The following is a 16217-nucleotide window of genomic DNA, read 5'->3' as shown; positions in this document are numbered from 1 at the left end:
TTGATAGTTACTGACCATGTAAACTTAATGGAAAGAATCAGATATAAACTGAAGTTCTTAGAAGGGAATCTAGTTTTCTAGTAAGAGGGTAAAAGGACTGGGGCACCTGGCTGGTTTGGTTGGAGACCAGGGTCCTGAGTTCCAGCCCCATGTTGGGCATAGAGTTTACTTTAAAAACAACAACAAAAAAAAAGACAAAAGGGGGCCAATATTTAAGTACATATTATTATGTATGCCAAATATTTCAAGTCCATTTTCACTTCACTCTCCCAAAAAACAACAAAACCTTCACGGTAAGTATTCTTAAACCCATTTTTCAGATGCTAACTTAAGATAATTGCTAAAAATCAAGGCAGAATTTGAACAGAGTTCTAGTTCCAAAGCCCATACACTGCACACTCACACATATAGCTCTATTCTCAAAATTACGATGTTTATCCCTGATGTATCAATTTTTCTTGAGAATAACATATATTAAAAGAAATTTGTAATGGATTAAAGTCACATGAATGTTAAAGGTAAATCTTCAAAGATATTTTCTGATAGAGGCAGCTTCAGACTATGCCCCATATCTCAGGAGGTATGCATTGACTAGTGGCCATCAGTGATAATTTCAGAAAGTCCTTCATTCTATAAAAATGTATTAAATGTTTGCTAAGCACCAGCTATTATTTAGATCTGGGGATACAGTAATAAATAAGATGGACCTTTCCTCTTGGAACTTGTATTCTAACAAAGTTTAATAACTACAAAAAAAAGCACTTATTTATAAATGGGAAGCCTGCCAAAGAGGGGAAGTTTAGAGGCTAATACAAAGTATTGTTATGGGGAAAACTTTAGTACCATACCATGCAGTAGCCCTATCATTTTGTGAATAAAAGTGACATTATTTAATTGAAATATGCACTTGGAGGTCCCTGATCTGTTTCTGAGGACCACACCCAGAACAGTATCTGTTCTCTATTTAGTATCCAATAAGTGTTACTGGACTGGACCAAACAATTTTGAAGTAGTCAGAATTCAGTTCCCCTTAAAATCTACACAAAAATCAGTCAGTGTTTTAATGGTATGACCTCCTACAAAAATGCATGAAGAAGTAGAATTGTTTAAAAAAACCAATTCATTAGGGCTTTTTTCACTGAATTAATTGGTATTAAAATCAGACTAAATAATATAAGTGTTAGATCCTTTCTGAAACAGTGCAGAGAATAAGTACATAAGAAAATCATCAGTAAACCTGTTTCATTTTCTACTTGGTATAGACCCTCTTTGAGGGAGGAAAAAAGCGTTAAAGATTCAGTATCTCTATTTATAAATGATACATCAGCGTGAGGGCATCAGTAAGACAACAATGGCTCTTGAAGAAGTGTTTCCTTATTACTGCAAATGAAATGTGGTGAGAAAAATAGTATTTGAAAAAAAGCTAAACATTCAGTGGAATTTTATAGATTATTGAGTATTCATCATATATTCCCCTTTCTGAAAATAACTTTTGTAATATGAAATTAAATTACAGTCTTTTAGAAATGAATGCATAACAGAAGCACACATTCTTCTTTATATTACCAAATAAATATAAAAACATGAATGTTCACACAACTTACCTTATGCAGTTTTTCCCAACTGGGTCAATGTATTTTTAAAAGCAAACATTTCATTCAATCACATTAGTAAATAGATGCCTTACTTTGTCAATAGCTTTTAGCTACAAGAAAAGACAATAAAGCTTTTATTAAAAATTTACTATTTTTCTTAACACTGTCTTACAAATGAACGAGGTAGGTATGGTCATGATCCCTGTTTTATAGGCAAAGCACCAAGGTTTAGAGAGATTAAATAGTTTGAAGTTACATTATCAGAGAAATAGTGCCAGGTTCTGAATAGGGCTAGTCTTACTCTAGCATCTAGAATCTTAACCACTACATTATTTAATAGCATCATCTAATCTATTTCCTTTTTAGGAAAACAAACCTTTACTGATACGGGGCACAGGATTGTACACTTCAGCTAGCTCATATAAACTAAATGCCTCCTGATTTAACAATTTCTGTATTTTTTATCTTTGATATTTTATATACTTTTCCATATGAATCTGAGCACAGAGTTGACAGTAATACTCACTAATAGCTCATCTCTTCTTGATAAAATTTCCCCTTTCCTCATCATAATCCATAGGAATGCCTTGAATATTTTTGTTTTCTGGGATTAAGTACTAATCCTAAAAGATTATTTGAGTATTGGAACCCAGAATTGAGTATGGAGAACCCAAACAATGAGCAACAACCACTGGAGGAAGGGAAGGACAAATTAAGAACATTCAACAGATCATCTTGAAATTTTAACTTCCGTATAGGTGCTCACAGGTACACAGGACTTCTTTCCAAAAGAAATCATTTTTGTGGGTCGACTGGGTGGCTCAGTTGGTTAAGTCCCTGACTCTTGATTTCGCTCAGGTCATGATCTCATGGTTTAGTGAGTCTGAGCCCCATATGGGACTCTGCATGCTGACAGCATGGAGCCTGCTTGGGATTCTCCCCCTCTCTCTGCCCCTCCCCCACTCATGTTCTGTCTCTCAAAATAAACTTAAAAAAAAAATCATTTCTGCAAAATATGGCAGGTGCTTTTAAAATGTAAATGATCCCGGGTGCCTGAGTAGCTCAGTTGGTTTAGCGTCCAACTTTGGCTCAGGTCATGATCTCACAATTTGTGAGTTGGAGCCCCATATTGGACTCTGTGCTGACAGCTCAGAGCTGGGAGCCTGCTTTGGATTGATTCTGTGTCTCCCCCCCCCCCCCCCCCCCCGCCGGCTTGCACATGCACACTCTCTCTCTTAAAAATAAACATTAAAAAATAATAAAATAAAATGGAAATGATCCCATCAGTAAAGCATTACAGGCTTTAAAGTAATTCTCCCAAAAAAGAAAAAATAATCAAATTCATATATTTCTAAATCATTTTGCAGTAAGAGCCTAAGCCCAAACTTTACTCTCAAAGATTTGAAGAGAAATTGATATTAGAAAATTATAGTAAATTGACACTGATTTAGCTTCTCCAATTTACTTCTATAGAATGATACCATGATGGGCTCAACTTTGCAGAGTGGTGTATCTAGAGAGAAATATATGGCATATATGTAGCCCCTATATTCCAAGAATTTTACAAATAAAAACCCATATCAACATTACCCTGATAACAAAGTCAGGCATGGACAATCTGAGGAAACTCCAGACCAATATCCCTTATGAATATAGATGCAAAACACTTCAAAAAAATATTAAGAAGCCAAACTGAAAAGCACATTAGAAGGATTATATACCATGACCAAGTAAAATTTATCCCAGGAATGCAAGGGTGGTTCAATATAAGAAAACCATTTGAAGGGCATCTGGGTGGCTCAGTCAGTTGAGTGTCTGACTTTGGCTCAGGTCATGATCTCCTAGTTGGTGAGTTCGAGCCCTGTGTCTGGCCCTAGGCTGATAATGTGAGCCTGCTTGGGATTCTCTCTTTCTCTCTCTGCTCCTCCCCCATTCTTTCTCAAAATAAATACATTTAAAAAAATTTTTTTATTTACTTTAGAGAGAGAGAGACAGAGCGAGAGTAGGGGAGGGACAGAGAGGGAGACATGGAATCTGAAGCAGGCTCTAGGCTCTGAGTTGTTAGCAGAGCCTGACATGGGACTTGAACTCACAAATCCGTGAGATCATGACCTGAGCTGAAGTCAGATGCTTAAGTGACTGAGCTACCCAGGTGCCCAAAATAAATAAATTAAAAAAAAAAAAAGAAAGAAAGAAAGAAAGAAAGAAAGAAAAACATTTGATGTAATACATCACATTAATAGACTAAAGGGGGGAAAACACATGATCATCTCAATAGTTACAGAAAAAGTATTTTACAAAATTCAACACCATTTCAAGATAAAAATACCCAGAAAACTACAAATAGAGAGGAATTTCCTTAACATGATAAAAAGCATTTATGAAACACTTAGAGATAACATCATAGTCAATGGTAAACGACTGAAACATCTCCTCCGAAGAAAAGAACAAGGATGCCTGCTTTCACCACTGCTAGTCAACACTGTACTGGAAATCCTAGCTAGAGCATTTTGGCAAAAATAATAATAATAATAATAATAATAATAATAAAATAAATGATATCCAAATTGGAAAGGAAGAAATAAAACTATCTCTGTTCACAGTTAAAATGAGTCTGTATATAGAAAACCTCCTAGAATATACACAAATACCACTAGAGGTAATAAATGAAATTCAGCAGTTGTAGTGGTCAACACACAAAAATCAGTTGTGTTTCTTTACACCAGTAATAAACAATACACAAAAAGAAATCAAGAAAATAATTCTATTCACAGTAGCATCAAAAAGAATAAAATATCAGAAATAAATTTAATCAAGATGGTGTGGGGCATGGAAACTGGAAACTATAAACATTGCTGAAAGAAATTTTTAAAAACCAAAATAAATGGAAAGACATCCCATGTTCATGGACTGATATACTTAACATTGTTAATACAGCAATCTTAAAGTGATCTAGAGATTTAATACAGCCTTCATCAAAATTCTAAAGGACTTTTGGCAAGAAATGGAAAAACCAATATGGAACTACAAAGGATCTCAGACAGCCTAAATGATATTGAAAAAGGAAAACAGGTAGGAGAACTCACACTTCCTGACTTCAAAACTTACTGCAAGGCTGCAACAGTCAAAAGATTCTAGTACTGGCATAAGAATAGATATATGAACCAATATAATAGAATTGAGAATACATAAATAAACCCAAACATATATGGCAAATTGATTTTTGACAAGGGTGCCAAAACCATTCAGTGAAAAACAGTCTTCAACAAATGGTGCTGAGACAAATGGATAACCACATTCAAAACAATTAAGTTGAACCTCTACCTCACTCCATGTACAAAAATTGACTCAAAACAGGCCAATGACCTGAATTTAAGTCCTGAAGTTATAAGCTTCATAACCTCAGATTCGGCAATGAATTCTTAGATCTGATACCAAAAGAGTAACAAAAGAAAAAATAAATTAGATTACATAAAAACTAAAACCTTTTGTGCATCAAAGAACATTATCAAGAATATGAAAAGGCAATCCACAGAATGGGAGAAAATATTTGTAACTTGTATATCAAATATGGACTTAATATCCATATACAGAAAAACTCCTGCAACAAGAAGAAAATCAATCCAATTAAAAAAAAATAAGCAAAGGATTTAAATAGATATTCTCTAAAGAAGATAATACAAGTGGACAACATGCATGTGAAAAGATATTCAGTATCAATGGTCATTAAGGAAATGCAAATCAAAACTACAATGAGATACCATTTAACACCCAGTAGGATGAATTTAATTAAAAAAATAAAAAAGGAAATACACTATTGGCAATTTGGAGACATAGAAACTCTTGCACATTGCTGTGGGAATGTAAAATGGTATAGCTACTATGGAAATCTGGAGGCTCCTCAAAAAGTTAAATCTAGAATTACCATATGATTCAACAATTCTACTCCTAGGTATATACCTAAAAGAAATGAAAACATGTTCAAAAAGAAACATGTACAGAAATGTTCATCGCAACATTATTAATAGCCAAAGGTAGAAACCCAAATGTACATCTACGGATGAATAAACAAATTGTGATACACATACACACATACAAACACATCACATACCACACAATTGAGTATTATTCAGCTATTAAAAGGAACAAAGTACTGATGAATATACTGCAACTTGGACGAACCTTGAACGTACATGCTATGTGAAAAAACCCAAAAGGACATATATGAATCCCTTTATAGGATATATTCATAATGGGCAAATTCATAGAGCCAGAAAGCAGATTAGAGGTTAGCAGGGGATGAAGAGGAGGAAATGGAAGTGATTGATTACTTATGAGTGTTTTTATGGGGTGATGAAAAATTTTGAAATTAGAACTGGTGGTTATACAACATTGTGAATACACTAAATACTACCAAATTATATAGTTTAAAATGGGATACTACCATATAAATTTTACCTCAATTAAAAAAAAAACTTCACGTAGAAATAATATATAGAACTTGTTTTTGTAAAGAAATATATTTCAGGTACTAATTTTTAGCCTTTTCCTAAATTGTTCAATAAAAGATAGTTCTACCAAATAACTGACTTATTTCTTGAATACCTGCTGCTCATTATGTTTTTTTCCTTTTATCCCAATTTTGGATTCTTCTGATGCTCTAACAGAAGTAACCTATGCCCTTACGGAGATATGCGATTTTTTTTTTTTTTTTTTTGGTTCAGATATAAACACAGAAAAAGATTTCTAGTGAATTAAATTTTAAAACCTAATAGCAAATAATTACAAATCTTATATAAAACTGCAGAATCTTGAGTTCCTCAGCTTTGATGAAATTCTCAATTTTTCATGCTTTAAATTGCTCTCACAAGGATTTAATTTCATTGGATAACCAACATCCAGAACTCTTTTCACTTTTTATCCAACTACATTTTATGCAAATAATTAACTATATGAAATTAACATTGCTAGTCAAATGTTACATCATAAACAGATAATTTAATGTAAGCAAATTATTTCAAGCTTCTTTCACAAGAACGGAGTGTTTTTATAGGAAAAAGTAACCCTACAGTCAAGTTTTATTAAAAAATTAACTTTCGGGGCACCTGGGTGTCTCAGTCAGTTAAGTGTCTGACTTTGGCTCAGGTCATGATTTCACGGTTCGTGGGTTCAAACCCTGCATCAGGCTCTGTGCTGACAGGTTGGAGCCTAGAACCTGTTTCAGATTCTCTCTCTCTCTGCCCCTCCCCCACTCATGCTTGGTCTCTCTCAAAAATAAACATTAAAAAAATTAACTTTTTATACATTATAGATTTAGATAACAATATGTGGAAGTTATTACTTTCTTCAAATAAACCATCCTCTTCTAGTTATGTGGTTCACTTTCAGATAGCTAAAACTTCTCACAAAGATTTCTGGAATGCCAGAAATGACAGGATTCTGTTAATACAGAATCACAGTCTCTGCCCATTAATAATGTACAGTTGACCCTTGAACAACATGGATTTGAACTGTGCAAGTCCACATATATGCAGATTCTTTACAGCACAGTACTGAAAATGTATTTTTTCTTCCTTATGGTTTTAATAACATTTTCTTTCCTCTAGCTTACTTTATTATAAGCATACAGTATATAATATATGTAACATACAGAATATATGTTAATTAGCTGTTTATGTTATCAAAGAGGCTCCCAGCCAACAGTAGGCTATTAGTAGTTAAATTTGGGGAAAGCCCAAAGTTGTTTATGGATTTTCAACCATGCAGTCAGTGGTTGCCACCCCAGTCCCTGCATTGTTAAAGGGTCAACTGTAAATCTTTAAATAGTTACAGCAAGAACAAAGAATAGTTGCTTTATTTTTCACCATATTTTGTAGCTGCCAACACACTCCGTACATTTAAAAATACATGGACGAAGCTTCTAATAAACCAGTACTTTAGATTCAGCTACATCAGTGGTTCTTCACTATGGGTAATTTTGCTTCCTAGGGCATGTTTGGCAACATTTAGGGATAGCTTTGGTTGTTACACCTTTGGAGTGCCACTGGCACTAGTGTGGCCTGCATGATGCTGCTAAAACTGTAACACATAGGACATCTCCCACAATAAAGAATAAAGGCCCAAATGTCAACCTTGAGAAACCTTGAGCTACATTAATGTTCTGATCCGTTCGTTTCCAGCCTAAAATCTGCACCATAATCAAGGACATTAACTGAAGCTATTGTTTTGTTTTGGTGTCATAAACTATAAATTTGATTTGTAATTATAAGAATTTTAACAGAAAACGGGCCGAGAATGAAATGTAAAAGAAAATAGGATATAAATCAAGTCAGAGCTACATATGCACCAGACTTTAAAGATCTTGTTTGATTTCTAGATCTCTCCAACTTATGAGTTTTAATTTGCAATGTAAACAATATAGGGCATGAATGAAAATTAATGGGCACTGCAGAACTTCTATGTTCATTCCATATAAAGATCTTTTCTCTAAGACAAAATTTAAAGAAACAAAATTAATTCTATGTTATTTCAACTTTCAGCATTGTGTTAATCTTTTCTGACACATTAAGTCTTCTTTGGAAGGAGGTAGGTATATAAATTAAACTGTTCTTCCTAATACTGTATCAAGTAGTAGTAGTAATAATAATAACAATAATGGAAATAAGAAAGAAGTTGCACCTCAACAGAAGCCTATTTTTCAAACCTGTTAGCACTAAAAAGCACTTTAAAAAATAATGCTAATTAGGATATCCTTGATTCCAAATCAGATCATCCCAGAGAAAGCAAATGTACTACATTTGTTATTTCTCCTTAACCTTAAAAAAAAAAGTGGTAACAAAATGATCCTTACATTAAACTCTCAATTAAAAGTAGTACCTAATCAGTTTAATATAAAAATCAAGTTTCACAAAATGAATACACTGAAGCAACTATAATAGTAATCACCTTTATTTAAAATATTTCTTAATCTAGGAAAGCTCATTTTACATGAGTTTCCAACTAATTATTAGAGTCAGAAACAAAGAAAATAAAACCAGAGAAAGTCCTCTGTAAAAAAATACACAAGGAACATTTCTACATGTGAAAAAACAGTAAACAGTCTTAACATCTGAACATCCAAGTCTTAGTCTCAATTCCATCTCTCCTAGTGAACACCACTATCAACCTTGAGATCTGATTTGTTCTTGTCATTCTTCACTGAGTAGATGAAATATGTTAAGGTGTCTTTTTCATTCACTGGAATAGACCTAAAGTGGCAACCAACTATCTATAAAAAAAAAAAAAAAATTGAAATTAAATTATAGATATTAACAGATTTCATACTAGGTAAAAAAAAAAAACACTTTAATTAAAAGAAAATGTGCTATGTGATAAGAGTTATCTCTTTTAAAAAATAAACTGTTTAACAAAATACCAGCAAATGAAAAGCACATCAGAATAAGATGTTATGAGCAAGAGATAGTGTGATTTCAAAGGACCCTCCAACCCACTCAATTAAAGATACATTAATTTAGGATGTATTTAAATTTTATAATTAGAATCTACATTAGTAACTAAATATTTTTAAACTTTAGGTACCAATGAAATAAACAGAATGTAGGTCCTACTCACAGAAAAAGGATAAATATATAGTTGAAGAAGTTTTGGTACTGGCAGTACTCTTTAAAGTTCCTTGAAAGTTTTTCTGAATAAGTATTATTGATGGAAAATGAGAGGGGAACTTTCACTGAAGAATATTTATCTGCCCTCTGGCCTTTTCATTATGCTAATCTAACATGTGCACTGCAACTATGAATAGAAGTACAATAGATTAAACTAGGGTGCTGATATGCTTATCTAGATTGTAGAAAATAAAACTTCTTAATGAAAAAGTTATTCATATGATAAGATTTAAGGAGGACAGTCATCTGACTCTGGGATCACTTATCACTTATCTGCATTTCTGACTAAGTAAACTATAACACTCATGGCTGTTTGGATTGTTTCTCATTTCTAAAGAAGAAAATAGCTCTGGAAATAATATAACTTTTTAAAGATCAGATTACCAAATATTTGAGTTGTGACTTAGACATTAATAAAAAAAAAAAAAAATACAGCTGACCCTCAAACCTCACAGGTTTGAGCTGCAAGGGTCCATTTGCATGGTTTTTTTCCCCAATAAATACAGTACCGTATTATAAATATACTTTCTCTTCCACATGATTTTAATAACATTTTCTTTTCTTTAGCTTACTTTATTCTAACACAATAAGAATAAACATATACAGAATATGATAATTGGGCAGTTTATGTTTTCAGGAAGGGTTCCATTCAACAGTAGGCTATTAGTAGCTAAGTTTTTGGACAATCAAAAGTTATATGCAGATTTCTAACTGTGCCCCCAACCCCTGAGTCATTCAAGGGTCAACCATACATTAAATATAACATATAAAATAATTAGTTCTCTGGTTCTCATTTGTCTCAAAACAAAAGTAACTTCCACTTGATCAGTATCAGTATATATGGATACAGTTTCATCACAATAGATAATATCTGTGTTTCTGTTGTATCAAATTTAAAGAAAAACTGAATTTTTGTGTCAAGATGGAAAGAGGAAATTCTGGCTAAAAAGTCAATATATTAGATCTCAACAATGTTAAAAAGCATTCTGCCAAAGAATTATACTTTCCGTATCTTTTACCTTATTCAATGTGCATGTTTTAGAAAATGTTGCCTTACTAAACCCCCAAGCTAAAAAATATGATAAAACTGATTTATATGTTTACATTTCTATTCTGTCTAGTAGACTAAGCATTTTTATGTAAAATGATTAAAGTATAAATATATAAATCTATAGACACCTTAATTGGATTCACAGATTTCTTGGTTCTATTAATTCCTGAGAACACACACATTTCAAAATTTACCAAAGGACTAGAAGTTAGTTCTATAACAAAGCAAAAACTACATAAAATGTTGGACAAGAGTCTTTGCATCTTCTAGATGTGACGAAAGCATAGACACCTCAAATAAAGCAAACATCAATAAGGCCAAATTCTGAAATAGCTAAGTCAACAAGTTAAATCAACAAATAGGAATACTATTTATGGGTTTATCTGTAGATCTAATCCATCAGAAACTTCAAAAAATAAATTCTAATGACGACATCAAAGCTTATCAATTTCTTTTATTATGCCTCAATCAGGTGTTCAATAAATGTTTACTAAGTAGAATTTTAAAACCAACAGATTTCTAGAATGAGAATTTAAAAATTATCACCCAATATTTCTGAGAGGCAGTATTAGAAGATGCTTAGAAAACTACATACAATCCAGTAAGTAGTTGTAACATACAGAAATTTAAGAGGCAGACAGACATTTCTAAGAAACTAGATTCTTCCACAATAGATCTTTTATTAACTGATCCAACTAAAATGCATTGGTATATATTCTACATTAACAATTTCATTAGCCTTTAATGCCTCTTTTTTGTATGAACAGGTTCATTTAAAGTGTAAATAGTTTAAAACTCATAAATACCTCAACAAGTTGTGCTTTATTAAGTCCTGGTCTGGTTGATAGTTTGAAGTGTCTTTTGTATCTCCGAAGTGTATTTACTTGTAATTGATACAAATCAACCTAGGAAAATTAAACATATATGAATTAGTTCATACAATTTTCAAAATAGTTATCTTTGATACATACAAAAACATTTCAATTTTGGCACAATAAAAATGTAATTCCATTATTAAACAACAAAAATTACATTACTTAAGTCCATTCCATTATCCCTTTTATATAATCAAAACTATAAATGTATTAAACACTTTAATCTTTTGAAGATAAATATTGAAAACTGGGAGCAAAAAAAAAGTTAGAAGGCAACAGAGCTATAAGCATTGTCAACTGAAAACACAAGTTAAATTGTGTAACTGCTTGTTAACTGGCTATATTTAATTTTACTTTCATTTTCAGATTTTTTGCTTTAAGTATTTTTAAAAGGCGTTCATATCTTTTAATACAAGTTACAGAATGGAATACTTAGGATTTACATTTAACATACAGAAACTTTATCTACCTCTGGAGTATCAATATCTTGAACAGGTGAATCTCCTCCATCATCATCACTCCCTTTCCTCTTTCTTCTGTTTCGAACACTCTGAATTAAGTTTTTATGATAATCACAAATGTAAAGATGCCTTGCCTGAAACAAAAGTTTCACAGACTATTTATGATTATGTAACCTATGTATTAGTAAAACACACTGGGCACAGTGAATTATTAAAAATAAAAACAGTCAAAACAGGCCACTGTTAAGACAACAGCATGTTTCTATGCTTAAGTCCTGCATCCAGTTAAAACATACCATGTCCAGCAGTACAGTTAAGAAGATTGGGGGGTGGGGTGGGTGGGGAGTGGTGTAAGTAGAGGAGAGAAGGGAGACAGAGAAGCAGAATGAGAAATTTCAACTCTCTGGATTTTGTCATTAAATTGCAGGGAGGCTGAACTAGATTTACTAGGTCATGCTGCTTTTTTATCAAGGGGAAAGATGACGTTGCCCACAAATTGCTATTTCATAGTATTTACTCAAAGAGTGTATTTTAATAGCATGATGTATGCTTTCGATTCTTTCTCAACACCCAAATTATCATATAGATACAAAACTATCCATTTTTACAAATGAGCTATTGATTTCATATCCTACTTACATTTAAAGTTGAATTATAAACTTGAATATTTAATGAGTGCATTTATCTGTAATATGTTTTCCCAACCAAAGGAATGTGAAATTCAAGTTTACTTGAAAAGTTGCTCATGAGCATGACCAAGAACTACCTGTTTAACAGGCAGAAAGTATCACAAATAAACTTTGCAAAAGCTTCAATTAAATGTAGTCTTGAGAGCTGCATGGTAACACGTGAAATACTGAGCTTCATATACTAAGTTAAACTCCTTTAAAAAACCAAATCATTAAGGCCTAAAGCTTTTAAATTAACTTTTAAACTAAGTCCAAGTTAAAAATATGCAGAATGTGTACTAGATTCTGGCATCTTGTGATTCATTTACTGCCAGCCAGAACTCCTAAAAGTGGCGACGCTTGTTTCTAAAAACCTTACAGAGGGTCAAAAACCACCACCACCACCACCACCACCACCACCACCACCACCACCACCACCACCACCACCACCACCACCACCACCACCAGACGTGCGAAGAAAGGACGGAAAAAAAAATCCCGATGGCTGCCAAACGGATGGCAAAACAGCAGACGCTACGTGTTCCCCACGTTCCCAGCAGCTGCGCTAGATGCTGACATCGTTCACAATCCCCGCTCCCTGCAAGGCGCGGGGTGAGCTCAGCTTCCCTCACACGGTACTCGGACGAACGGGGAAAGGGGTCTTTCTTGCTGAGGTTATCAGGTCCTGGGTCGTGGCAGGACTCCACTTTCCCTACACAAGGGGATCTGCTCCCTGGGGCCAAACGCCAGCGAGGGCAGCAAAACAAAGAAGGCGCCTCCATTCCAGAAGGAGCCTGCCGGGTTGCAAGAAAACTACTCCGGGCCCTCCGAGCGGCGGCCCCTTTGTTTCGTTTCCCGATCTCAGGGAAGGAGGAAGGGGGAAGACTGCGAACAGAATCGACTCGTGGAGCGCGCGGGGGGTGGGAGTGGAGCGCGCGGGGGGGGGGGGGGGTGGGGGTGGGGCGCGGGCAGGAGGGGTGGGGGAGGAGCGGAATCACGGAATGCGAGTGTGTCGGTGGGGGTGGAGGTCAGAGTTGCAGCGACTTTGTTGTTTGCTTCCTACCAGAGACCACACAACGGGTTCCCACTGCAGCCAGGTCTAGGGGGACCCCGGAACCCTCCGCCCAACAACCCCCGTCTGCACGGCTCCCGGAGCCCCAAGGGGGTGGGCAGGGCAAGGCCGTCCCGTCCCGCCGTCACTTACGCTCTTATCCAGCTCGATCTTCACCTTCTTCTGGGAGATGCTCTTCTGGATCCTCTTGCTGAAGCTGGCGTTGCCTGCCGCACGGCCGCACCGCTCACCTTCCTCCCGCAGACAGCACAGCTGTCCGGGCCCGGGCCCTGCCGCTCCCGGGGGCCCAGCCGCCGAGACGGCCCCGGCACCCGGCACCTCAGCCCCGGCGCCGGCCCCTGCCCCGTTCCCTGCCGAAGCGGCGGCGGCGGCGGCGGCAGCGACCACGGCGGCCACAGCGGCTGCCGCGTCCCCGCCGCGGCTCATCTCCTCGGGCGTGAAGCCGTTCATGTCTCCGCGCTCTGGGACGCCGGCGCTGACAGAAATCCCCGCTCGCCTCGCCGCTCCGCCTCTCTCCGGAGACTCTGGGGTCTCCGCGGGGTCTCTCAGGCACCTGACCCGGCGGCGACAATTCCTCCGGCGGCACGACCAAACACCAAGCGCCCTAGCCTGCTGGGATCTGCTGGCGTCGGGACAGTGGACAGTGCTTTGGGTTAAGAACCAGAGTCAGGCGGCGCCAAGAGTTAGGACCCCACTCACTGTCACATGGAGACGCTTCAGCAGTTGGACCCGAGCGCCTCCGCCTCCCTCCAGCCCCTCGTCTTGCGCAAGCGCGACGCGCCCTCTCCTGTCCCGCCCCTTCCACTCTGTCGCAGGGCACCACGGGAATTGTAGTTCTAGGCGGGAGAGTCAACCTGAGTTCTTCCCTGACTCGGCGCCTCAGGGATTGGGAGAACTACTAATCCTAGCATGCATCGCGTAGAGACGGGCTGGGCTGCTGCTGCTTCTTTTTTTAAAGCATGGGGAAAACAGGGGGCGTGTATTTGAGGGTTGTGATGTTTTCTCGCTTCTTGTCCCTCCCGCGAGGTTGGATTGTGTTTAGCTACCGGGATTTTGCAGAGTTGGCATTCTAGAGGAAGAGGTCACTCAGCTCCAGAGACGAAGCGCAAAATGCCGGGGGCTGGGGCTAAGAGGGGAGGAGAGTGAAGGTGTGGAGTAAAAAAGTTTCGGGGCTTTTCATATCTGTGGGAAAAGGTTTGGTGTGGCCATGCTTTTGTGGGAAACCCAAACCAAGGAAAATTCATGCAAGCTGGCCCTCTTCGGGTCCTGGAGGTCCTGCCGCTAACCCGGCTGCTGGATAACAGTTCCGTTCATTGACGCATCAGATTGTTTAGGGGCGCCTGCTTAGGCGAAAACGCCCATCTCGACCTCGACCGTGACATGGCTTCTTCCCAAGTGCCTCAGCTTAAGGCCCTTTTTAAATCCTTGCACATTCCTGCAAGGAATACGTTTCATTCTTGGGCGCACACAAAGTCGGCCGCTTCCTGAGGTGGAGCTGCTGACGAGTTGGTTAATAACAGGGCTTCTTTCCGCCTCCGCTTCCAACCTTTGCAGTTTCTCCTCTAATGGGGCGGAGTCCAGTCTCTTTAAAAGAGGATATGGAACCCCCACCAATACCGAGTTAGCATGAGTGCTCTTCAGAAGCCCCGGCGTTCGCTCTGCGGAGCGAGAGGGGAGAAAGAAACCGCGTTTTCTTGGGTATCCGCCAGCACCCGTGGGCTAGACCGTGTAGCGTGCGGGTATGTGTGTGCGTGAGTGTAGGTACGTGTATGTGTGCGCCTTTGCGTGTATGTGCGTGCGTGCCTGTGAGCGCGTGCTTGAGCAGGGCAGGGTAGAAGAATGAGAGCGGCGGATATGAAAGCTGCACTTTTGCTGGTTACAGCGCGTCATTATTTTTATCAGATGTATCCTGTTCAGCAATCCCATTGTTAAAAAATACGAAGCAGTAAGTTCTTTTGAAAGTTCTTTTAGATTTACTGAGTGAATTTAGTGATAAATCATATTTTTAAAAATGTAAATGTCAGCTGCCCTGAAATTCAAAGTCATCTATTCCATTTTTGCTTTTCCTTTCTAGAATATGGTAAAGGAAAAAAAGGGGGGGCATTAAAATATTACAGATATTGAATGGGCAAAAGAAAGATGCTCAGTGGTATTTTGTGTTATCTTTTTAAGCTGCACTAACAGGGTATCTGCTAGCCATATGTGGCTATTGATCACTTGAAATGTGGTTATTTCTACTGAAAAGCTGAATTGTTAATTTAATTTTAACTAATTTAAATTTTAAAAACGGATTTCAGTTATTGGAAAACCTTTAAGTGTGTTTGGAACAACTTGGGTATATGGATATATTTTTTCAACTTAAATTTTGTGAAATCTGAATTTAGAATCCAAGTTGAGATGTGATGTGTGAACTACTAGCAGCATTTCAAAGACTGAGTACCAGAAATTTTTTTGTAAGTATATTGAAAAGCTCATTAATAATTTTTTTTAATTAATTTTTTTTTCAACGTTTATTTATTTTTTGGGACAGAGAGAGACAGAGCATGAACGGGGGAGGGGCAGAGAGAGAGGGAGACACAGAATCGGAAACAGGCTCCAGGCTCTGAGCCATCAGCCCAGAGCCTGACGCGGGGCTCGAACTCACGGACCGCGAGATCGTGACCTGGCTGAAGTCGGACGCTTAACCGACTGCGCCACCCAGGCGCCCCAAAAGCTCATTAATAATTTTTATATTATTACATGTTGAAATGATAATATTTTGAACATACTGGTTTAAATGAGATATAACATTAAAATAAATTTTACTGGTTGCTATGGTTTGAAATGTGGCTACG

At 37.2% G+C, this 16217-nt stretch overlaps 1 protein-coding gene across 4 annotated transcripts in view; it reads right to left on the bottom strand.

Annotated features, from left to right (window-relative positions):
- SAP30 (Sin3A associated protein 30) overlaps positions 1-14116 on the bottom strand; it is a 93368-nt gene extending 79252 nt beyond the window's left edge. Inside the window, exons 1-4 of one of the 4 annotated variants that reach the window (XM_047091217.1) lie at positions 13516-14103; positions 11652-11777; positions 11114-11212; positions 8526-8862 (exon numbers count right to left, since the gene is read on the bottom strand). In XM_047091217.1, the coding sequence (XP_046947173.1) occupies positions 8740-8862; positions 11114-11212; positions 11652-11777; positions 13516-13833 (666 nt within the window). In that variant the 5' untranslated portion in view covers positions 13834-14103 and the 3' untranslated portion in view covers positions 8526-8739. Of the gene's footprint in view, positions 1-8525; positions 8863-11113; positions 11213-11651; positions 11778-13515 lie in introns of those variants that run through there. The other 3 variants (XM_047091218.1, XM_047091221.1, XM_047091219.1) reach the window with 3 other exon arrangements.
- Positions 14117-16217: the final 2101 nt, after the last annotated feature.

This window comes from Lynx rufus, unplaced genomic scaffold (assembly GCF_022079265.1).
Source record: "Lynx rufus isolate CCGP_SWC_20201006 ecotype Redwood Valley unplaced genomic scaffold, mLynRuf1.p SCAF_3, whole genome shotgun sequence".
NCBI lineage: Eukaryota > Metazoa > Chordata > Mammalia > Carnivora > Felidae > Lynx > Lynx rufus.
The sequence above is the reverse complement of the archived record's forward strand: the minus strand, read 5'-3'. Positions and strand labels throughout refer to the sequence as shown.